General features: G+C 47.5%; 9 protein-coding genes across 9 annotated transcripts; 5 read left to right on the top strand and 4 right to left on the bottom strand.

Moving 5' to 3' along the window:
* Nucleotides 1-266: 266 nt before the first annotated feature.
* C8Q69DRAFT_487861 (hypothetical protein) lies at nt 267-3386 on the top strand (the record flags this gene model as incomplete). The annotated part of the gene is made up of 3 exons (XM_028632018.1): nt 267-431; nt 572-3116; nt 3199-3386. 3 exons carry the CDS (start codon nt 267-269, stop codon nt 3384-3386), a joined length of 2898 nt encoding a protein of 965 aa, XP_028483471.1.
* A 450-nt stretch (nt 3387-3836) lies between these two features.
* Nucleotides 3837-6143, top strand: C8Q69DRAFT_475000 (hypothetical protein). Its single transcript, XM_028631166.1, has one exon. The coding sequence runs from the start codon at nt 4194-4196 to the stop codon at nt 5727-5729; it is 1536 nt and encodes a 511-aa protein (XP_028483470.1). The 5' UTR covers nt 3837-4193; the 3' UTR covers nt 5730-6143.
* Nucleotides 6144-6353: 210 nt separating this feature from the next.
* C8Q69DRAFT_446596 (peptidase M24, structural domain-containing protein) lies at nt 6354-7971 on the top strand (the record flags this gene model as incomplete). Its single annotated transcript, XM_028629141.1, has 3 exons — nt 6354-6520; nt 6602-7634; nt 7759-7971. The coding sequence occupies 3 exons, from the start codon at nt 6354-6356 to the stop codon at nt 7969-7971; spliced, it is 1413 nt and encodes a 470-aa protein (XP_028483469.1).
* Nucleotides 7972-8075: 104 nt separating this feature from the next.
* Nucleotides 8076-9970, bottom strand: C8Q69DRAFT_336601 (hypothetical protein). The gene is made up of 3 exons (XM_028627537.1): nt 9378-9970; nt 9123-9258; nt 8076-9021 (listed from the first exon to the last, which is right to left on the bottom strand). The coding sequence occupies exons 1-3, from the start codon at nt 9587-9589 to the stop codon at nt 8485-8487; spliced, it is 885 nt and encodes a 294-aa protein (XP_028483468.1). The 5' UTR covers nt 9590-9970; the 3' UTR covers nt 8076-8484.
* Nucleotides 9971-10482: 512 nt separating this feature from the next.
* On the bottom strand, nt 10483-12380 carry C8Q69DRAFT_474992 (integral membrane protein). Its single transcript, XM_028631165.1, has 3 exons — nt 11854-12380; nt 11220-11773; nt 10483-11162 (listed from the first exon to the last, which is right to left on the bottom strand). Exons 1-3 carry the CDS (start codon nt 11941-11943, stop codon nt 10586-10588), a joined length of 1221 nt encoding a protein of 406 aa, XP_028483467.1. The 5' UTR covers nt 11944-12380; the 3' UTR covers nt 10483-10585.
* Nucleotides 12381-16614: 4234 nt separating this feature from the next.
* C8Q69DRAFT_336544 (hypothetical protein) lies at nt 16615-17319 on the bottom strand. Its single transcript, XM_028627536.1, has 3 exons — nt 17184-17319; nt 16876-17111; nt 16615-16743 (listed from the first exon to the last, which is right to left on the bottom strand). The coding sequence occupies exons 1-3, from the start codon at nt 17193-17195 to the stop codon at nt 16662-16664; spliced, it is 330 nt and encodes a 109-aa protein (XP_028483466.1). The 5' UTR covers nt 17196-17319; the 3' UTR covers nt 16615-16661.
* A 351-nt stretch (nt 17320-17670) lies between these two features.
* C8Q69DRAFT_336389 (hypothetical protein) lies at nt 17671-18708 on the top strand. Its single transcript, XM_028627535.1, has 3 exons — nt 17671-17913; nt 17968-18462; nt 18509-18708. The coding sequence occupies exons 1-3, from the start codon at nt 17791-17793 to the stop codon at nt 18572-18574; spliced, it is 684 nt and encodes a 227-aa protein (XP_028483465.1). The 5' UTR covers nt 17671-17790; the 3' UTR covers nt 18575-18708.
* Nucleotides 18709-19306: 598 nt separating this feature from the next.
* Nucleotides 19307-21703, top strand: C8Q69DRAFT_509041 (leukotriene A-4 hydrolase; the record flags this gene model as incomplete). The annotated part of the gene is made up of 10 exons (XM_028633048.1): nt 19307-19630; nt 19683-19767; nt 19828-20047; nt 20111-20228; nt 20284-20403; nt 20475-20600; nt 20664-20677; nt 20730-20958; nt 21013-21491; nt 21577-21703. The coding sequence occupies 10 exons, from the start codon at nt 19307-19309 to the stop codon at nt 21701-21703; spliced, it is 1842 nt and encodes a 613-aa protein (XP_028483464.1).
* Nucleotides 21704-22008: 305 nt separating this feature from the next.
* C8Q69DRAFT_446591 (ubiquinol-cytochrome C chaperone-domain-containing protein) lies at nt 22009-23216 on the bottom strand (the record flags this gene model as incomplete). Its single annotated transcript, XM_028629140.1, has 3 exons — nt 22009-22550; nt 22671-23073; nt 23148-23216. 3 exons carry the CDS (start codon nt 23214-23216, stop codon nt 22009-22011), a joined length of 1014 nt encoding a protein of 337 aa, XP_028483463.1.
* Nucleotides 23217-23320: the final 104 nt, after the last annotated feature.

The following is a 23320-nucleotide window of genomic DNA, read 5'->3' as shown; positions in this document are numbered from 1 at the left end:
TGTGACTAGTCCCAACCAATTTCGTGACCATTGACGGCAATGCTATATTGCTCGACCTCACGCGGCAGTGAAAACACGACGTACACTCACGGACCATAACTATAGATTATCTACGTACATTATCGCCTTTCGGCAAGGGTATTGGACACATCCCGCATGGTCCTGAAGGATAGCCTCGATTGGCATATCAAAAAATCTCATCGCGTCCTTGCACAGGATAGTCTTCAGAGCTAGCGAGGGAAGCGAAAGCGAGTTCGAGAGCGAAAATGTTGTCAAAAGCGCTCCAGAAGGCCAACACAGCTGTCCTGCTGGATAATGCAGCAAATTTTGAAGGTGCTATTGAAGCCTACGATGATGCTTGCCAGCTACTGCAGCTGGTCATGCTCCGTTCTAACGGCAGCGTTGAGGAGAAGTTGAAGCTCCAGGAGATTGTAAGTAAACCATACATCGTTTGCAAGTCCTTTATTATAACCAGCCCTCCCAAACCCAAAGAAGCAACTCCCTTGCCAGTCATCCCTCCCTTCTTCTTTTTTTTTGCTCAAGAAAAGCAGAGTTTTAACGAATTGCGTAGCACAATACGTATACAGCTCGTATCAGCGAGTTACGGCGGCTAGGAGTCGAGAAAAGGGACGAAAAGGCTCTTCCCGAGACACCCTTGAGCGGCGAATCATTTTCTCGGGCGCTTTTCCGGCCAGTAAACTATGATGGCACGAATTCTGCAAGCATTGACACTACCATGGCTATGCGTGATGCTGATTACCCCGTCCCTGCACCTGAGTTTCATGATGCGACTTCGTCGCAGGTTCCTCAGCGCCAGTCATTGCTTCCATCGGCGTTTGACGATGACATTCAGTCTTCCCGTTCGTCACCGCAACGAAGTAGGTCGCGGGACCATTCTCGGTCTGATGGGTATAGGCATGAGACCCGCTCTGAGCTCTCTTTGAACGGGTCATCTTTCTCAGAAAATGGCTTCAGTGATAGTCACTCGCGAGCGCCGACTAGCCAATCTCAATATTCCCAAAATGGTGACCATGGCGGCCATATCAGCAATGAATCGACGTCGTGGTTAGATACTATCGATGAGTCGGGCGCCTCGTCACCCGCTTCGACGCGCTCTGGAATGTCATCTATTTACCTCCGTCAGAGACGGAGCCATCGTGACAGTCACGGAACCGAGGCCGAATTCGATGCCGCCCTAGACGCCGCCGTTGAGGCTGCTTATGACGAAGGTCTCGAACCCGCTGCAGATATTAATGATCGCTTTGTGGAAGACAGCGTAATATCCAACGCTCGCAGAAATGTGGAATTGGCGAAACAGAGAGTGAGAGAGGCTGAGAGAGAAGCTGCAGCGGCCACAGCAGGCCGACGTGAAAAGTTCCAAGACGATATTTTACCTCCGCACATGGACCGTTTTGAGGTCGATTTCATCGATGAGGAGGCTGAGGAAGAAGAACGACTACTGGAGGAGATGACAAAAGGCTACGTTATGGATGACTTTCGATTCGATCTACAGTCGAAGTCAGCACTTCCTCGCGAGTCGAATTCCAGCGGCTTTTCTGGCCGAACCTGGGGAAGCTCTGTTGCTTCTAATCCAACCACGGCTGGAACATCGCTCTCCACCCTTGCTGAGGGTGTCGTCTTGCCGTCTCTAGGCTCGAAGCTCTCGAAAAGTCTCCCACCGCCGCCGCCACTGCCCACTTCTTCTTCGGCTCCAGCTCTTCCCACTACTGGTCCTGATGTCCCATCCTCACCCAGCTTCAACTCGCCCTCCGGCACCAGCGTAAAAGCCCGACGGCGATTATCAGGACAGAACATGAAACAGTTGAAGATTGATACCAACGCGATTGGCCCGTCTGGGCCACAAGGCCCGAGGACGGAGCCTGCCCCGGTGCCTCTGATCACCCAGGCTCTTGATGTTTCGCGCGATGAACCTAAAACCAGCATGCCAGTTAATGCTCTCAACACGGAGACTCTGCCTGGCAGAATCCGCAGGGGGACATCGAATAGCCGGAGCGGTTCAATGGATTCTCTTGCCGGCGAGGGCGTCACTGCAGCGGCGCTTGCAAAAGTGTCGACTCACGAGAGTGATGAATGGGTCCGCTCGGGTGCGCCGTCGCCCTCCCGTTCATTCAGTAAACTGCCATCTTTGCCGGGTAAGTTGAGAAAGAACGATTCGTCGACGAGTTTAAGAGGTATGAGAATGAGGAATATGTCAGTCGCGACGCCCGATATCCCGACGGATTCCCCGGGGACTCCTTCAAGCAGCACTTTTCCGGCATTTGATTATCAAAAAAGCATCGCGAATGGCGTTCCGCTCACGCTACCCACACCAACAGGGGCACATTTCACCCTGAACGGTCTGCCAACAGGCGGTCTTTATCTTTTCGACAGTAACATTCACTCGCCAACCAGCCCGGGTTCTCCTAACCCAGCAGCCGACAACGCTCCGATCCCTCTCGAGCCCTGTCCTGAATCTTTTCTCTCAAGACCTTTTTGGCTTATGAGATGTCTTTATCAGACTATTGCACACCCTCGCGGTGGATACCTCTCAACAAAGTTGTTTATCCCAAGGGATGTGTGGCGCGTCAAGAACGTCAAAATCAAGGCGGTCGAAGAGAAAATCTCCAATTGCGATCTATTGACGGCGGCTCTACTAAAGCTTGCCCAGGTTGACGTTTACGACGCTGATGCAATCTTGGAGGAAATGCAGTCTTTGGAAAACGTTCTTGACCAAGTACAGGCTACTTTGGCAAAAAAGCTGGGCCACGAAGTTGGGGTTCAAGGATCCATGTCGCTTTTCAGGTCCACTTCCATGGACGATACAGGCCCGGCTGCAGATTCGACATCTTCTTCTAAGACGGCCAGCGGATCAAGCAGGTCATATCTGTCGTCCTGGCGGAAGCTGAGATCTAAGAATTCGAATATCAACTCCGCGACACCAGTTTCCAATGGAAAAGAGGGAGGCAAGGAAAACCTGACTATGCCGTCTCTACCGATGACTTCCACGCCGAGCGAGCGAAGGTCGAAAAGAGATCTAACGCAACTCGAATTCGCGGGACCCAATGCAAACTACATGGGGGCGCTGGCAAGGTTATTTGACGCCGCACAAGTGCTGGGTAAGTTGGTACAACTTTCGCAACTCCTTATAGCGATGACCTCTCCCGATATCTCGCAGGAGACAGTTGCTAACTCGTACAGATCAAATTGCCCACCAGGTCGAGGATCCAGGGCTGAAACATTCGTCACCAACCCACGTGGGCCTGGAGCTCAGCACTCGACACGCGGCGGAATTTTTTGGCTTCTATGTATGCCGGTTTGCCTTGAACGACGTGAGCATGATGCTGGATAAATTCATCAAACGAGGCAGTGAATGGGTTCTGATCTAAAAAGATGCGAGCCCTGAACAACCCGCTAAATATAAACGAGGTGACGTGCTCGGACGATACCCATGATATGTCATCTGAAAGATTTTGCTACTTCTGATGTTATTCTCAAGATACCACGGTTTGATCTCTATCCTTTCCCCCATGCTTGGTCGGGACGGGGTTGTAATCTTTTTATCTTTGCTTCTTCTTCTTCTTCTTCTTCTTCTTCTCTACTTCCCCTTCGATCATATCGGTAAATACCGTTTACTCCAGCGTCTTTTCTTTCAATGCAAATAATAAGCTGTTACCACTATTGTTGTCATTGGAATATTATAGTCCGAGTCTCCTGTCGGCAGAGGGTCTGGCTTCCCATTTGTCGGTAGCGATCTCTATATACCCTTACTGGTGCTACTTTTGTTGTCTTCTTTCTTTTTGGACAGATATTAACCGTTGATTTGTTCAATGACTGTGAGCCCAGGAAGTAGAGACTTTTTCGATGTAGAATCTAGAATCGTAAGAGTAGAGTAGCAGATACCAACTAGTACCGATTAGTCGATTTACTCTACCATTATTAGAGACACGTCGCCCCACCGCGGCGCGTGGTTTCTCCCCCAAACAACTCGACGCGACGCATACTCAATATATCGATTGCTATAGAGCCATCATCTAAACAGCAAATTGCCTACCTACCATATCCCTTTCACAGTTCTTTACCAGGAAAAGACTGCGCAGCACGAGATCGAACATTCACGATACTTGTCGGGCATCGTTAATCGCCTTCCACGAGCAACTACTTCTAGCCCGGCACACTCGAAAGTCTTACCGGCAATGCCACGGCCTCCAGCGAAGAGGAACCGATTGCCACCCTCTGTCGCACCGACGAAAGGCAGAGTAACTACAAGGAAGAATGCGTCACAGAAAAATACTATCGAGGATGGTGATGTGACAAGCATTCGCAACCAACGGGGCGCGACACGGCACGAGAGGCCCACGAGTGGTGGTCACAAAGAAGAAAGGGAAATCAGCAATGGACGGAAAGGCGACACAAGTGGAAGTCTTGAGGAAACGGCAGCGCCATCAGAAGATGTTTCAGAGACGCATACATCGCGACCGCCGGTACAGCAGACGCCTATCGCTAAGTCTCATGGACGAACTCTGGGATCATCGCCCGCAACAGAACGTCCACAGACAGGAAACAGACCCGCATCAAGACCGCGCGGATATTCTTCCACTCTGTCACTTGCGGGGAGGAAGGGAGATATCGGTTCCAAAGTTCCTGGCACACCTGCCTTCGAAAGCTCAATGTTGAGTAATTTCAGGAGGAGACCACGGCAACCCAGCATCCTGCAAATGATGCAGGCTGATGGGTCTTCGGATCTTGACGATGATGACTTCCTCGGCGATTTGAGTCCCCAAGATGAATCGACGCCGTTGGCACTCGCGAAAAGAGAGCTACCGCTCCCTCAGCCATCTCCCTCGCCCTCGGCGCTTTCTTTGAACCTTTCGTCAGGGAAAAGGAAACGCTCACTAATAGAAGATGAAGAGCCTGAATTACCTAGCGCTCGCTCCTCCGTGGCTCCTTCGATTGTGTCTAGCGACTCTGAAAACGAACGCGACGCATCGGACAGGCCGCTTCCTGCTTTCTCTGCACAGTTGGAGAGATTCAGCCAGACCATGGCACCGCCGATGAGCAGCAGTCCCGCACAGACTCAGCAAGAGACAGATACGGCGTCCAGTGTTCACCCTCGGTTGTCCAAAGAGCGAGTCCGGAAAGGAGACGATGCAGGCAGCGGTCAACGGCAGATGTCAACAGCGGCTCTCCAAGAGAACTTTCTTCCTCGTCGACGTCGGCCGCGCAGACGTGTCAAGAAAGGTGCAGACATCGACATATTGAGCGATAACAGCGAAGAAGAATCTGACCCCGACGATGACGAGTTGAATCGTTTGCCTTCAAAAAAGACGGCAAAGTCGCGACGAAAGCTATTGGCTGAATCAGAGAATGCAACAAACTCAGGAACGAAACAGAAGACTACAAATCAGCGTGGTCGGAAACGGCAGACTGCCACCAATGCCAGTCGAACTAAATCGTCAACCAGGGCATCATCGACCTCCAAGACGCAGCAACGTGATAGTCTCACATACTCACGTCGGCGCCGGGATGTGGAAAAAGAAAACGACGACGCGGATGTTTCCACCACATCTTCACGTCGCGGGTCTGTATCCGACCTCGACCAAGGCACTCCGAAGCCCGCAGGATCGAGTCGCAATCGAGAACTGGAAGAACAGGCGAAGAAATTTGCTGAGATAGATAAGTGGGAGATGGATTTTGAGGACGTAATTGAGTCTAGCAGTCAACAAACGTGATCTGCATTTATGATCGTTCTTATTTGGGTCCGTGATGGCGTTAAAAGGGAGGTTTGTTTCCCATCTTATGTTTGCGAGCTGCTTTTCAGTTGGATTCGTGCAGCGCATAATCTCTGAGCGTTGTCTGTACCGGTTAGCTTATTCCAGTATACCATATGTGATGTGTTGACGACATGAGAAACTCCTTTGTAGTACAAGTTAGGTATTTGAGCAGATCTTGTCTTAGTGTATGAAGAGAAGATGTGCCAGGAGCTATGGTACTTCCTGAGTGTTCCTGTTAAGATCACTACTGTTCTCAGATTTTCGCATTGCTCGGCTTGAAGTGGAGATTGAACAGACTAAGTAACCAACATCTTGAGTGATGCAGATCTTCAGGATTCTGATGATTGTGTAGCCATGTCCTTTTTGTTGAGACACCCACTTCTGCAGAGAAGTCAAGTAAATAAATCTATTATCGCGTCTTTAGCTCCACGATTGTTGCCGAGGCGCTCACGGTTTCTGGTGCCAACCCCTCTTCTCGGATCGATAAGCTCTTCTCCAAGCCCCTCAATTCCTCTGGCCAGCTTCTGCACCCAGGCGACTCTCTACAGATCATTCCTTTATCAGCCAGCCGGGAAAGACGCAATGGCGTCCACTGACACTATCCTTGCTGGGAAATATCCCGCTAAAGCTCACGCGCGCAAAGTCGCTGAATACCTCCGTCGCAATGGGTATACCAATGACGGCGTTATTTACTTAGAAGCGCAGAAGACACGCATGATCGAAGATAATGATGAGCCAGTTCCCTTCAGGTACATATATACATGAGCAGTCCTTCTGGGCATTTTCGCTTCTCTCTCTACCCCGAACTCGTCCGATTGACAGACCTCTAGGCAGCGTCGACCTTTCTTCTATCTCTCTGGCTGCGAGCTGCCCGATTCGTACCTGGCATACAACATTAAAACCGATGAACTGACCCTTTTCATACCTGGGATCGATCCTGATTCTGTAATCTGGTCCGGCCTTCCTCTCTCCCCCGACGAAGCTCTTCGAATCTACGATGCCGACATCGTCTCAACTACCGACAAAGTCAACTCGACCCTGGCTAGCATTGCATCCTCATCGGGTGACAAGGCCACCATCTTTGCGATCCCCGAGCAGGTATCAGAAGATATTTCATTCAAGCCTTTTGCCGAAACCAACTTTTCCATCCTCAAGAAGGCCATCGAGGACAGCCGCGTCGTGAAAGACGAGTACGAAATCGCACTACTACGAAAAGCAAATGATATCTCCGCAAAGGCACACATCGCCGCCATAAAAGCAGCAGGAAGTGCTAAGAACGAGCGCGAGATCGAAGGTGCATTTATCGCCACATGTATTGCCAACGGTTGTCGGGAGCAGTCATACCATCCTATTGTCGCCAGCGGCACGAGCAGTGCTACTCTGCATTACCAAAAGAATGACGAGAATCTGATCGACCCCGTCACTGGGGCGAAGAAGTCGATTCTACTCCTTGATGCCGGTGGTGAATACCGCACATACTGTGCGGACATTACTCGCACCTTCCCGTTATCAGGAAAGTTCACGCCGGAATCTCGTCAGATCTACGACATTGTACTTGATATGCAGAACAAGTCGTTCGAACAGCTGAAAGAGGGCGTCCAGTGGGAAGATGTGCATGCAGTCGCTCATCGTACTGCAATCAAGGGTCTGCTCAAGCTTGGCATTCTACGCGGTTCCGAGGAGGAGTTGTTTGAGAAGAGAGTCAGCGTGGCTTTCTTTCCTCATGGCCTCGGACACTATCTTGGAATGGACACACATGATACTGGCGGAAATGCAAACTACAACGACACCGACACCATGTTCAGATATCTTCGTGTGAGAGGCCGTCTTCCTGCCGGAAGTGTGATTACAGTCGAGCCCGGTGTAAGTTTCCATTTCTTTCGTTCCCGTCATTGATTATACCTACCCATTGGGATATTCCAGCATCTTGGCGTTTAGACCTCTGGGCCTAATTCCTCGAGGTGAATGCTAATGAGACTTTTTACAGGTTTACTTTTGCCGTTTCATCATCGACCCATTCCTCAAGGATGCAGAGCTCAGCAAATACATTGATGCCGATGTCCTCGAGCGGTATTGGGCCGTCGGAGGAGTCCGTATTGAGGATAACGTAGTTATTACTCGTGATGGCTATGAGAACCTCACCACCGCTCCGAAGGCTGCTATGGAGATGGAAAGCTTGGCTGCGGAGGGCTCTCACTAATGCATGACGTTAACTGACAACACTCGGTCATGTCACATGAAAGAGAGGATAGTATTGTCTGTAGAAAAGCGCCCATTCCGGGAAACCTATAGAAAGGAGATAGTTGCAGCCAAGAACATTAGAGGTCATCAGCTCCGCTTATAATGCTGTATCTGGAACACACAAGGATAATTTTGCGTAGGTGAAGCTGTGGCAGAAAGAGCACCTTTATTTACAATGAGGGTACTATCAATATATCATGCAATATATCACGCATGCTTAAAACAACTAAAATGACACAACCCGTTATCTCTTCGATTATTTGGTTCATATTGTTCTTCGTCCCAGGTTCTGTAGTGAAGGAAGAGTCCCAGCAATGAAACACCAGACCCCAGAGTGTCTGGCGTAAAGGTGGAAGTTTTGCTCGAAAAGTTCCTTACCGCATGCGGATGCGTAGCTTATTTTACTCATAGCTGGGTTCCCCGAAGACACAAAAGAGCACATTGCGGATAAAAGAGATGTTCATATTGATATTCATAGCCCAGATCTCGGTCTCTTCCTGGCGCTACCTTTTACCGTAGAATCTGCATCTGCTTTGTCCTGTGAACGCTTCTCTTTCTGATCGAGAACCAAGCTGAGGACGTCGAATCCGAACTGAGGGAATTCCAGACACATGGTCCTGAACTCCATCTCGGCTTCGTGACGCAGGACGTGACTCCTTGTAGCCCAGAAAGCTGCAATGGGCTTACGAATAACAACATCATCGGCAGACGTGTTGGCGTAGACGTAGCGGGCGTATGCGATCTCGCCACGGGCTGTGCTACTGATGCGATGGATCTTGGAATGCGCCAATGTTTTCAGAGCGGGCACACCCAGTTTCTCCGCTAAAGTGTAGACGCGGGCATGTTTGAGTAGTTGGTCTCCAGTATCGTCGACGTCAGGGGCCGTGGGATCATGTTCCAATCCGCCCCCAGGAGTCTGCAATCGTCGTGGGAAGTAGTCACCGGTATACTGGAACTGTAAGAAACACCCGACAGCATCGATGGATTCGTCTGGTAGATTTATTCTCCGCTGTGTGGTGACAACAGAAAGTCAATAAAAGTTAGCATAAGGCTACGAGAGATATGAATTCACTAGCGAAACAGAAAGAAAAAAAGACAGGGTGACCTTACAGCTTCACCATCTTTGAATGCAGCGACGGCCTCTGAAAAGAACGGTGATTCTTTCAAGAATCCTTCATGAGCAGTCAGGACAGTCTGGTCATCTCCTTGTCCTACCACGAGCTCTACAACTGGCGATTTCAAGTGACTGAAGCGCAATTGCAGTGAAAGTTGTTAGCAAGTCCGCGCCCTTGAATCCATCGAAGAATCCCTGTCCCAGAAAGAGTCCTAAGGAGCTTCACAGACGAAAAGAATGGATAGTCGTACTCGATAAACTTGAGCCCCTCGTTTTTCTCCTGTACTGCGACGCTATCATCCTGAGTGGTGACGACTGTGGCATCCTGGGTGCTCTCTGCGTCTTGCTGTTGCTCGACTGGCTCTCCGGTACCATCTTTTTGCTGCTCGACAGGTTCCCGCGTCTCCTCCATCTCCACATCTATATTTTCTGCGGGGGGAATCTGGACCTCCGGATTATCCATATCTGCTGGTCAATTGGGATGTTTCTTCCGAAAAGATCGACGATCGCGAGTTCGCAAAGAGGAGCTGTATGTCAACGGCGACAGCACCGAGCAATCGGGAGGAACGATAGTGAGCGGACTTCACTGGAATTTATTTCAATTCCAGATCAAAGACTGTGTCCGTGATAAGGACGCCTTCAATTCACAGGAAGGAAAAGATCAAAGGAACGACCAATGCTGGTAGGGGAGGAGTATCTTCAGGAACTCGGGAGTCGCAAGAGTAGCTACGCGCACGGGCCATTTCTGTAAAGTAGCCGCAAATCCCAAGGTAACAAACGACATCTAGCCTTGAAGCCATGATGGGTAGTTCAGAAATGAACACAGGCTGTCTGTATTTGCCTGGTTACTATTTTCTGTTAGGAATATCGGAGGGATTATTCGAATATAGCTTTCTAATCGACAATATCTGTGGAGCAAATGGCTTGTGCATACGTGGTAAACTCCTTTGCTTTCTACTGGGCAAATGGTAGGCATTTTGCCATTGCGTTATCATCATTGGACAGTTCACCAATACTCGATGAATCGGTTGGTTGGCTGGTTGATTCATTCCATTAATGCCAGTGCCATGGCAGAGTCAACGACCAACCTAAAAATCTCTGAAGATAATTGGATGCTTGGCTGAGCTATTATGTCTCCTAGCTCCTGATCTCGTTCGATGGACGACAGATGAATGGCACGTCCACCCAGGATTGGCGCAAAGATAGATCCAAGGCTATATAGGGTACGCAGATGGCATGAGCAATATAGAAGAACCTGTGCTATATCAACATCTCATCCGTTTGAGGTTGGATATACTGGCAAGAAGCCCAGAGATGTCCGCCCAGGAGGATCGGTTCTCACTTGCAGACAATAGAGCCAATTTATATAAAGTATTGATTTTAACGTTTCCATCTGTCATAAAATAAAACCACAAACATATATAGGTATCTAATCGTGTGTAATGACCAACTATTCTATTCACATTCGCTCATTCCGGTACCGTTCCCCCGTGGAAGGAGTTGGCTTCTCAAGCCTGAGTGCCCACAACAAAAGGTCTTCCAGCGGTAGCAATGCAATGAATATCTTATTACACAGAAACGCCAAAAATGCAACGAAGACTGCGACGACCGCATCAAGCCAGTAGTGGTTTGCGGTGGCAACGATTGTGATGAGGATGGACAGTGGGTATGCGACAGCGAGGAACAGATACCATATCTGCCAAGCTCGAGACATCCTGGTCTCGCCTTTCTCCAGAGTGCGGCGGAATATGCCTGAGTGATAGAGGAGAACACAGCCGATCACGAAGCTGTAGCCGAAGTGCATGCTGGGCATGGCAGCTAAAGAGTTCACGTAGTCGCCGCTCATCCATATGCTCTGAGCATTGTCGTGGCGCACAGTATCCAGGAATCCGTATTCCTTTGGGAGGAGTCGAGGTGGCATACAGGGATAGAATGTAAATGTGACGAAGGCAAAAAGATTCGTCAGAGTCAATGTTCGACGAGCCGTCGCGAAGGTATTATGAGAGGGGGCCACGTAGTAGTACCATGCGATGAACCTGGACAAAAAGTTAGCTCTTGACCCAGCTTGCATGACGTATCAGACCAATACTGACCCAACGGTGCCAGGGATATGAACGAGAGCATAGAATCGGTTGAGGACGGTCAGCAGGACTTGATGACCGTTCATGAACCAGGCCTGAACATTATGCTCTGTTAAAGGAAAGAAAATCCTCAACCAGCTCTCTTCTTCTATCTCCAGTAATCGCACGCCGTTCTCCATAGCTACATCCCAGATTCCGATCTTGGAGAAGATCTTGGTCGACACGATCTTGGTCAGGCGATAGAAAATGTAGGTAATGATCCAGTAGAACATCTCTATCAGAAAAGGGAATTTCATCAAGATGCGACTATGGATGTTACTGGCGAAACGCGACGTATTGGGAGTCCGAACGACCGTTCCGCAACAGCGCCTTCGCTTCGGGTAGTGCTTGGAGATTCCCAGCAGGCCCTCGTCGCTGTCCGCATCGTAGCATAGCAGCTCGTCTGACGAGTGAGGTGAAGTAGGTTCGTCGAGGAGAGAGTCATAAGACGTTTTTTTCTTGCCCAGAATCCGGAATCCTTTTCGCCGTGTAACAATCATAGACGCCACGAGGATGGAAAACACAATCTGTTGCAGGAAAAAAAGCATCATGTTAACTACATCGTCAGAGGAGAGAGAGAGAGAGAGAGAGATAATGCGACACTTACCAGCGGCTCGCCCCATGAAGGCAGCTGGAACATGGGCTCGCTGTTCCATTGCGGGGGATCTTGGACGGTATTTAGATCGTTGGAAGCCATGATCGTAATCAAAAGGGGATATTAAACGACACGCAGCAAACTCAGATAGACAGATGTAGATAGCTAGACCATGGGACAAATTTTCATTTCAACTATCTACCATCCAAGGTCGATAGGAGCTATGAGAGGATAACGCTGAGAAAGAGGACTTGCTGTGAATTCGAGAACTCGTCGTAAGCTCACGGAATGGCTGCCAACACCGCGCGTCAGAACGGTCTCAGTAGAAGAGACAGCCTTATTAGGTCTACCAGGAGAAGGATGCTCTTAGGGCCACGAGCATCCAGATGAAGGCAAGCTGGTGCTTTTTTTAGGGGCACCGAGACAACATCAACAGGTGCGGGCAGTAGTCGAGTGGAACAAGTGGACAGCACCGGTGCGAATCGTATAAGATAGGCGGGTTAAGGCTGTGCACTGGTGCAGTGTGTAGTAGTCTACATTCTTTCTTTTCCCTGGCATCAGCTCGGAGGCCGGAAGTCTCGTATCCGTTGGCCCAAATCGATCTCCAAGGGGGGGTTCGAGACTCGGTGGTGGGAATGGTCTGTTCCGTTGATTTGCCTCCGCGCCTTGTATTTGCCAAGGACGGTGACGAGTGCATGGGGCTCCTGGATCCTGATTCCGCCTTTAGGGGAGTTTAGCTGAGGCAGTAGTGGGCGATTCAAGATAGCCCTAGTCTCTAAGCAATTTAGATATGGTACAGAGTAGTCTAGTCCACTGCGCTACCGGCTCGTATCCGTACCGCATTGAACAGAAGCAATGATCAATTATCTGTGACTACAGTAAAACCTTTTTATAACGATACCGCATATAACGAATTCCTCTACACAACGAATTTGACACCGTGTCAAATTCAAATTCCCATACAAAATTCGTTATTCCTTCCTACTACGAAATTCGTTAATTTTTTCAGACCTTTCCCATACAATTCGTTATAGAAAAGTACAGATTTACCTTATTAGTCAGTGATTACCTAATCATTAATTACCAATTAAGGAAATTTATTCGAAAATCTCACTAAAAATCCGTATATTACTAATACAGACCCACTTTTTATACAACGAATCCTCTATACTACGAATTAGACTGCCTGGAAAAAATGATTCGTTATAGGCAGGTTTTACTGTATTAGCTCACCCACTCCTGCCGTCGTGGGTGAGCCCTCCCGTATTTGCACTTCCTACCGTATTTGCACTAAAATTCTTAGGTATCTTTTATATGGGAACACCATATAAAAGGTACATAAGGCCAAAAACAGAATATATCTAATTATCTCAACATTTTGTTAGAGGACACCTTTATTTTAATTGATAATAATAAAATAATATAATATAATAACCTATATCTTTAATTTAAAAGTAAAATCTTAATTATTAAAGTAAGCGTTTGCTTTTTTAATTTTCCCCATATAAAAAACTTTTAGTGAGAAATCTTTAAATACTAATATATCTCTTACTTTTAATTAGAGCTTCTTAAAAATTAGAATATAAGTTATTTAATAATAAGATTTTAATATTATCAAATAAAATAAAGGGGTTCCTTAATAAAATGTTGAGATAATTAGATATTTTCTGTTTTTAGCCTTATGTACCTTTTGTATGGTGTTCCAATACAAAAGGTACCTAAGGCTAAAAAGTGAAAATCGGTAGGAAGTGCAAATACGGGAGGGCTCACCCACGACAGCAGGAGTGGGTGAGCTAACAGTCACGGATAATGCTCAATTTAGTAGTAGTTACACTCCGGGAATATTAAATACATAGTCCGTACGGACCTTCTGAGATCGATCATCCGTCGCGATAAGAGATCCTCATCCACATACTCCATGCTGGACTCTGTATAGTATACTATACAGACAACCCTCCCGAGTTGACCGTCTTTCCTCTCTCTCTCTCTCTCTCTCTCTCTCTCTCTCTCTCTCTGGTTACTATGGTATACGTAGTTGGCAACTTGCCAAGCCTCCGTTGCTATTTTGAATCAACAATAATTGGTGCCCGGGCACGCGACACTCGGCGGGATCGTCATTGAAAAATTGCACTAGATAGCGGCTATGGCTGAACCCTGGCAATCGGAGGTCCGAACCCCGATCAATAATAGTATTATAATAATAATAATAATGGCTCGACAGGTTGGAGGTTCGAGAGTCGATAGAGTATTATTATCACATACCACATTTCGAAAGCAGTTTGGATGTGATCATCAACGTGGGAGGGTGAAGGATTATTCTAATTAACATTTGCTACCAAGGAACCCCGATGTCTGGCTGGAAGTCTGATGCTCCATAAACTAGGCTACCAGCAGACATCGGGCATTCGGGAGGAGCTCGCACCGATCCCGTCCTACTCTTGAGTTAATCTCTTAATGTACACGGTCTGCATTCCGAATCAATCGATCTGACTGTCGATCTATAACGAGCTTAACTTTGATTGTTCGATGCGCGCATACCATACATTATTATTCAAGGCGCTCTGTCAACGGATGAACCTCAGTATTGTCTTGGCAGGTGGTTCATCAAGAGCGTACGCGACTATCGATGGATAAAAGTCTTCGGTAATAACTCGTGTGTATTGACTTACAATGAACGAATTGACCCTTTACTATTTTCTAACATGATTGGGTCTTCCTCCAATAAAGAGCTAGTTACAATTAGGTGTTTATGTACATACCTGATAACCTCCTAGCATAGTATGGTGCGGCGTAACTGCACTAGTGGTCTCTACCGCTCACCGTAGGACAGGATACTTAGCTAGCCCCTCTACCGAGGATAGGTTCTTTTATCCTAATCTAGTAGGCTTCGCACTACTAAAACTATTACTTCGGGGGGTTCCCTATTAAAAGCCTTATAGAAATAACAATGAATAATCCATTAGTAAATTGTGCAAGTATACCTTTGAAGTCATCACAAGGGTACTTGCAGAGACCAAATAAATCGGCCACACCCTCTTCATGAAGGAGATTCCCGAAGGATTGGACAAACGAGAGATATTTGGAATTAGCAGGTACACCCGTATCTTCGTCAGCATCCCGCATGGAGTAATGGAATTCGAAAGGACGAAAAATGCCACTCTTTGCAAGAGCCCAGTTACTCGGTTGAATGTATGGCGAGGTTTTCCCGAGGGTCTCCTCCCAAGGAACAGAAGTGCCGCGGTATTCGACCAGTATCTCCTTTGAACTAAGATCGAAATGGCGATGAAGGAGAGAAAGGCCGAAGACCCGATCCACGTTGGAGGAAGAGCTCGCGGAACTTGTTATTAACAAGTTCTTCTCCTTTCTTCAGGTCAAACTTTCTTCCAGCATCATAGCAATTTCTAGCTCACGATACTTTCACTCTTTATTCTGATTCCGTCATTGCCTTAATGCCCCATTCAATGTCTTGACGCTAATCCAACCAGATCTTCATTCTTTATAAGTTGAGAGTACTATATTGGTCTCTGTTCCTGTAGGATTTCTCTATCAGAGTTGATGTATCCCATGGGATCCCATGGGATTTGGTGTAGTCATTATCGCCGCGAATCCAGTAGATCTTCACAACCTCATCACAAGCTGCGGGTCTATCATTGTCGCTGCTGTTCTCCAGTTTTGTTTCCTTGCTTCCTCCCTTGTCTTTTTAATTATTCATGTCACTTTCAAGCCTCGTCGCAGCGTCGCTCGGCTGTGCCTATAAGCTACCTACCAATCAATCCCTCCCCGCGAACCCCTGCGCCTTCGTAAGGAGCAACTCACCATAGCTTGTCAAGCAAGAGACTGCCGGTTTTTGTCGGACCGGGGTCCTAAAAGCGATCTGATTATGTCGACTCAAAGGAATAGCCCTATATGTCGCTCAAGTTGAGGGGCGAAATATTTGATAAGATGTCGGGGATTCTTAAAGAGAAGGATGGTCTTATGCGTAGCTGCTAATAAGATCATCCCTCGGAGCATTCACAGCTGGCAGGTCTCTTTTAGTTTGCTACCCTCAGCCTTGGTGTTTCGACTAGTTAATAATTCAGTGTCAGTCATTGGACATGAATATTACGGGAAAGCTCCTGCAGAAGCAATTTTGCTGGCCTAGGCAGTGAACATGGATATTTTCGTATCTAATCTAGCAGTTTGAGCAGACTTCACCTTAATTGATTGGCAGTCCCAGGAGGGACAGTGGGATCTAATGGTTTATGGCCATTTGGCTTGTTTTCTGCAAAAGGAAAGATGGACCTCATATCCATACATATTTTTTAAGCTGAAGTATCTATTGAATCGATTAACGCCTGAGCAATGTATGTAAACATATTTACCATTCATATAAAAACTAACATAGGGCCAAAAAAACAAAGTAATCTCAAGGAAAGATGTAGGTACAACCTCACAAAGAACACTGTACTAGAGACAAAGGAGTAGAACAAGAACTATAAACTGGCCCAATAATGGGCCCACATTTAGAGAGGTGCAGAGGTGTGAATTGATGGAGTCTTGTTTTAACCCTTCTCCCCAGGAACTTGCGATCAATCAAGGAACCAGTCTTGGTCTCTTGAAGCGAGCATCCCCAAATACCATAAGCCAAGTAGAACAGTCAACTGTGGCTCTTCGTCGGTACCTTTTGTCGTCCACAGTATGGATGGTGAAAGTTCCAAGTTTCCATTTCTATCAAGCCTTCGGATAGCAACAAGTTCAGTATCTGTGAGAATGAAGCTATAGCGCGCATGATGTTGTTTCATATAGAAATTAACTTGAGACAAGACCTGCTTAAATTCATTTTAAACACTAGGACGGGGCCCGTTTCTTTGAGCAAGTGACCACTTGTATAAGGGTTTAATATCGCCTGGGACGCGGTTCGGCCTAGTCATTAGAGGGAGAATTAGATCAAACATAGCAATATCAGGAATATAGTTTTTAGGGGTTGCGGCCATTGTCCCGACATCATAGTTCAAAACCGTACAACCAGCCAGCTGTTAGGTGGAATTCATATACACAAAGCCACAGCGAAATACACATGTTATCCAGTTAGTCAGATAAGCGTCGATACAGGATCGAACAGCAGTTTCCAAGTTGATTGGCCGAGGAGGAAAGGGATTTACTAATTCGTCTGCGATCCGTGCTTGCGCCAAAACCACACCAAACTGTTGGCGGATGGAAGCGAGATTGAATCCAGCCCAGTGGCCCACATTAATAATATCTGCAGCCCTATACTGATCGTTTCGTGTGTTCTGTGATAATTATCCTTGGTCAATGACTGGCAGCCGCAAGAAGCCATGCTATAAATACGCCATAAGGCTAACCTGATTTGCCATAATGACTGAGGGATGAGCTAACAATATATACTGGGGATAAGATAGGGATCAACGTAAACAAAAGGTTAATAGAATTATTCCAGTTGTGATTATCGGAGCGAAAGACAATTACAACCACGGCACCTTTTTCAGGCTTTATATGCTCCTTGATCTAGCGAAAACTAAGGCGCGAGAGTCATCGCATCGTTTGCCGCTCGTTCCAGAACAGCGCCGGGAGGATATTGTCGGCGCGTTGAATGTAGCAGGATTCAGCCATGTCTCAATGTCAATAGGAGAGAAAAAAAGAATTGGCTGACAATCCAGTTCAGCGAACAGATAGGAAGCGCCAGGGGTCAGCCACGTTTGGACAAGAATAGATGAGTCTAAAGCAATTGGTTGAGAATCAGCGGAGAAAGCGCCGGAAAGGTTGCGTTCCTTGTACGAGCCGAAACTATGATTTCTAAATTCGGATGTGGGCCTCTATGCCTCAGGCAACAATACATCATCCCAGGGGTGGCAAGGCTGGCATGATCTTATTATTCTTCAACTTCACCTGGCAACGCACTTTTTCTATACATATTGTCATACCTTCAAGGAGCTCGTCGCTACTGCAAGCATGGCTGACGAGCTTGACGAACTCAACCCTTCAGATGTGGTGTTCCTTGAGAAGCTGAAAGAGTCTAAGAATACTGCTATTTTTAAGGTGGCTGTCAATGGGACAATTTGTGTTATGAAAGTGGTAAGAGAACTCAACTAATCAACTAATAATTGAGATATTACTAAATTCTATAAGTATCATAGCAGAAGCCGATCTGATGCTAGTTCTCCAGACCTTGAAGTAGATCTCTTTACATGTGAGTCTACTGCTTACCGGCGGATGAAAGCAAAAGGGCTATGTACGCGAGGAGTTGTTCCCGATTTTTATGGCACAATCACAAACATACAACCAACCCTCTGGCCAAGCTTGCATATGTTTATTGGGGATAAACTACCTCCGAATGCCATTATTATCGAGTATATTGCAAATATGGAGCCAATTGGTCTATCAAATTTCTCAGAACATCGCCTGGCAGAGCTTTATCATATTCTTAAGGATATCCATCAGGTCAGGATTCTTCACGGTGATCCATACCCAAGGAATATGATGATAGCAGAAGGAGAGCAGGATAGAGTGCTTTGGATTGATTTTGATTCTGCCCAGACATTTTCAGAGGGCCCCCTTTCACCGAAACAAGAGAAATGGTTCAAGGAAGAGATTGAGATGATGGACTATTTTGTTAAAGATCTAGTAGGTCTCAACCAACTTGCGTACAGCTCTAACTGACTATTTGCAGACTGAAGATTATAAGGAGGGCAGGATCAATCACACACGCTCTTACTATTACGAGTGGTACGTGTAGAGAGAGGACATATGGGGGCAATGTCATCATTGGGTACGGACGGGAAGACGATCTGATTTTTTTTATGTGGTTTCTGTATCCAGACGCAGAATGTAACAACAATAGTGCCCCTACCATCTTTCGCGAAAGACGAACTGGTCGCTTTCTTAAACCCTAAACCCCAATCTTATCCTTTCCTCCACTAGGTCCTCCCGCGTTGTCCTTCTCCGAGACAGCTTTGGCTTTGGATCATAGTCGTGGAGAACCCATGCGACTGTCGGGGACACTTTAGTACCTCTCTGCTAAGACCTTTAGATCCTTCTGCGCTAGACAAAGGATTTCCTTCATTAAATGATATCTTAACGCGGCGGCTAGGAGGTGGGTGGCCAGGAAGTAGGGTGCCAATCTTACTCGACCTTTGAAGGCAGCATGGATTATCATCATCGTACTATTCTGAGGATATCCTTGAGTGAAAGTGGACGTCCATGGTCCTGGCTCGAACAAACTTGCACCGTGGATAGCCGCTCAAAGGAAAAAGAATAGCGTCACCGTCAGGTGCAACATCAACAATTCCCCGCTCCGACCCAAATTTTACCACCTCGACGGTCGCGACGCACAAAACGATACTATATGCTCGCCATTCCGCATCGACTTTGCCAAGTCAGCTTTTCCAGGGGTTTTACTTCTGTTCGTCGATCCGGGTTTCGCAACGACCAGGTCATCTGGGCCCTGCCAAGAGTCTATATACGTAGGATGGCGACCACGATCAACCCCCCGCGTGATCCTAACACGCTCAGCAATTATAACAATTGGCTCTCGACCCATATCACTGCCAATTTTGATATCCTGTTCGATCAAAAGAAAGTTGCGGGAAACGTTGTGCACCAGCTCAAGTCCAGGACCAATTCCGAGTCCAGAGAGATTATCTTTGACACCAGTTATCTGGAGATCGGCGACGTCAAGGTAGATGGGGAACCGGCAAAATGGGAACTGCTTCCCGCTTTAGGACCATATGGGAATGGTCTGAAGATCGAACTTGCCAAGGGTGTCGAGCTGAACAAGAGCGTCGAAGTTGGCGTGCGTGACTTTACTTCTAGCGAACTACGAGCTATAAACTAATGATATCTAGATTTCGGTCAAGACGACGGAAAAATGTACTGCGCTCCAGTGGTTGACACCGGCACAGACATCAAATGGACGCCATCCTTACATGTGTTAGTAACATGACTCGACCGATCATTTCTTAGGCTTATTGATATTAATCTCTGGACCAGTTTCCCAATGCCAGGCAATCCATGCCCGGTCCATCTTCCCGTGTCAGGATACGCCGGATGTCAAGGCTACGATTGAATTCAACATCACGTCGCCGTATCCCGTAATTGCTAGTGGCTTGCCGGTTGGACAACCTGTTCCTGCCGACAAGCCTGGTCACCAGAAGTACCAATTCAAACAGAACGTGCCGATTCCAAGCTATCTCTTTGCTTTGGCAAGTGGGTGAGTAGTGACCCGCCTTTGTATAGATACTTAGAGATTTGCGATCACTGACTGAAATTGAAGAGATATCGCTGAGGCTCGAATTGGGCCTAGAAGTGTGGTGGCAACCAGTCCGGACAAGTTGGACGAATGCAAATGGGAGCTGGAGGCAGACACGGAGAAATTCATCAATGCTATCGAGGTCGGGCTATGATTTCAGATTGGTACTACTATCACACTGACTAATTCTCCTTTAGAAAATCGTGTACCCATATGCTTGGGGAGAGTACAACGTGCTTGTACTACCGCCAAGCTTCCCGTATGGTGGCATGGAGAACCCGATTTTCACCTTCGCAACGCCCAGCATCATCTCTAAGGTATGTCATCTTAGTAGCCATGCGGCTTTACGACAGCGTGGATCTCCAACCGCTGACCTGGTATGCCTAAGGATCGGGAAAACATTGATGTCATCGCCCACGAACTCGCGCACAGTTGGAGTGGTAACCTGGTTACCAACGCTTCATGGGAACATTTCTGGCTGAACGAGGGATGGACAGTCTACCTTGAACGACGAGTATGTATTCCCATCCCTGTTATTATCACTATTTGGTGTTTTAACCGGCTGACGCGATTGCAGATTTTGGCTGCACTGTGAGCGCACTTTGCCGAGATACTCCATGATTCCGCTTACTGAAGTTCGCAGGCACGGTGAAAAATACCGACACTTTTCGTCCATTATCGGGTGGAAGGCACTGACGGACTCTGTCAATCACTTTGGCTCTGACCACGAATTTACCAAGCTCGTCGTCGATCTCAAGGGCAAGGATCCCGATGATGCATTCTCCAGCATCCCATACGAAAAGGGCTTCAACTTCCTGTTCCACCTCGAGAATCTGGTTGGAAAACCCAAGTTCGACAAGTTCATCCCCCATGTAAGTGCCTCATACGTAGCTGGCAGCGCTGGAATGAAGCTAAAAGCTGTATAGTACTTCACGCTTTTCAAGGAGAAATCTGTGGACTCCTATGAATTCAAAGCCACTATTCTAGAATTCTTTGCCAACGATGCTGAAGCATCCAAACTGCTGAATGATCTTGACTGGGACAGCTGGTTCTACTCACCCGGACTTCCGCCTAAGCCGGACTTCGACACAACCCTCGTCGATGTGGCATATAAACTGGCCGAGAAGTGGAAAGATGAATCCTTTGAGCCAAAAGAATCTGATGTTAAGGATCTCATGGCCAACCAGGTCGTCGTATTCCTTGACCAGATTCTGCAGTTTGAGAAACCCTTGTCGCCTAGCCAGTCCAAACGGATGGGCGAGGCCTACGGTTTCGCGAAGAGCGAGAACATCGAGGTCACGAACCTGTACTTCCAGGTGGGTCTCAAGGCAGGAGATGAGAGCGTCGTCGAACCGACAAGATCGCTCCTGGGAAGAATCGGACGAATGAAGTTTGTGCGACCACTGTACGTTACCCCACGTGAACCGATATTGATCTGCATGTTGTACACATGTGTTCCTGGAAATCTTTCAAGCTGACCAAATTTCAAGGTACCGAAACCTGGCGAAATTCAATCGTGACATTGCCATCCAGACTTTCGAGGGACTCAAGGATTTCTACCACCCTATCTGTCGCGGAATGGTGGAGAAAGACCTCTTCGGGCAAAAAGGTAACTAGAATGACTAGAATCATTAGAGGTTGTAGAAAGTAGAAATTGAAGAAATCCAAGCATATAATATGCCCCAGAACTTTTTTTTTTTTTTTGACGCGGACTGGCATCCTCTGTCATCATTGATCTCGACCATTCGTTTCTAAACTACACTCGCAAATAATACAATATCAATAGTACTACATCATAGGTGAGAATAACACACAACAGTATCCGGCATATGTTATCGGCCAAGAACACAACCAGATACCGATTCTTCGAAGGAAAATTAGAGATGTTTTACATTTTCTCCCGACAAGCAAAAATCCCATCCTTAGTTCGCCTTTGTGGCAGCAGGCGATCTTTTCCCTTCCACCAGCATCTTATCAAGTTCACTGTAGCCGAAAATTGGAGGCTTCCCGGCATGCTCCCGTCCCAGCACCAATACAAGATCAGCCTCGTCCACCTGAGCCAATTCGGTGAGGACGCGTCTCATATACGCAACTACACGAGCGACTTTCGCCCAGTCAATATCTTGCCCATTAGCATCAGTATGGCTTGCCTTCCACAGATTTCTCCACACCGCAGCACCCAGGACGGCATCGCCCTTGGCGAGGCCCTCATCGTACGCAGCGAGAATACCACGCCACTGGATGAATAGATCCTTGAGATACTTGTTGCGGATACCGCGGCTATATATGCCGTGTAGAACGTCCATGCGCTGCTCTGCGTTGTGCGAGAAATGATCAATGAGATGGCGCGAATAGGTGTTCAGACTCTGAGGAGAGGGTAATGCTCGTAGTCGCACGGTGAGGAGGTACATGTGAAGAAAGGTGACTTGTGACCAGGACGAAAATGTCGGGAGGAGACCGAGATCTATTTGAAATATCGTTCATACGAGTCAGATCGGCTTGGCTTGGTTGAAAAGAAGTAAGATAGCTAGCATTGCATAGCGGTGCATCGCATAGCCAAGGGGGAAGCTCTTCAAGCACTCACCTGTATACCACCATCCGTCCCCAACACCAAGATCTTCACCCTGTGCTGTCTTCGGAACCTCTACTCCCTTCTGCGATACTTGAGGGATCTTATAATCCGCCTGCGCGGAGCAGACTTCGAAAAGTTTCTGTGTCAAGCCGTACGCGACGTACGTTTCGACCGTCGTGCCGGCACGCGGCAGGAGACTCTTTGCTAATCCATGCTGTGGAGGACTTTGGTGAAATGTTCGCCTAGGGGTATGTGATGGCTGGCGAAAGTTGTTCTGATTCCGGTTCGGACTCCGGATGAATGGCAGAGCAGAAGATTCGATTTCGGAGTCTCTTGCGGAACGACCGGTTAATGAGATCGATTGAGAGCTGTACGAAGCTCGCGAGGCTGCATGCGTAGTTCGCGCATCTAGATACTATGGGAATCGGTCAGGTCAAGGTACTTAATTCTTCGATTTCGCTGAAGAGGATGTAACATGGTTAGCTGTACCTGGATGGTCTTCTGCGAATGCTCTCTCAGTCCTCGTAGACCGGAGGAATAGGGGGCTCTGCAGATCATCTCGGAAATGCTCGATGATCACGCAGATATTCGAATTCTGTCTTTCCCAAAGTTATGAGCAATTGGATGCGTCGTCGAGTCTACTTCATATGCGGCCTACGAAC

Source organism: Paecilomyces variotii (genome assembly GCF_004022145.1).
Source record: "Paecilomyces variotii strain CBS 101075 chromosome Unknown C8Q69scaffold_9, whole genome shotgun sequence".
NCBI lineage: Eukaryota > Fungi > Ascomycota > Eurotiomycetes > Eurotiales > Thermoascaceae > Paecilomyces > Paecilomyces variotii.
Note: the sequence above shows the minus strand (reverse complement) of the source record. Positions and strands in the feature narration are given on the sequence as shown.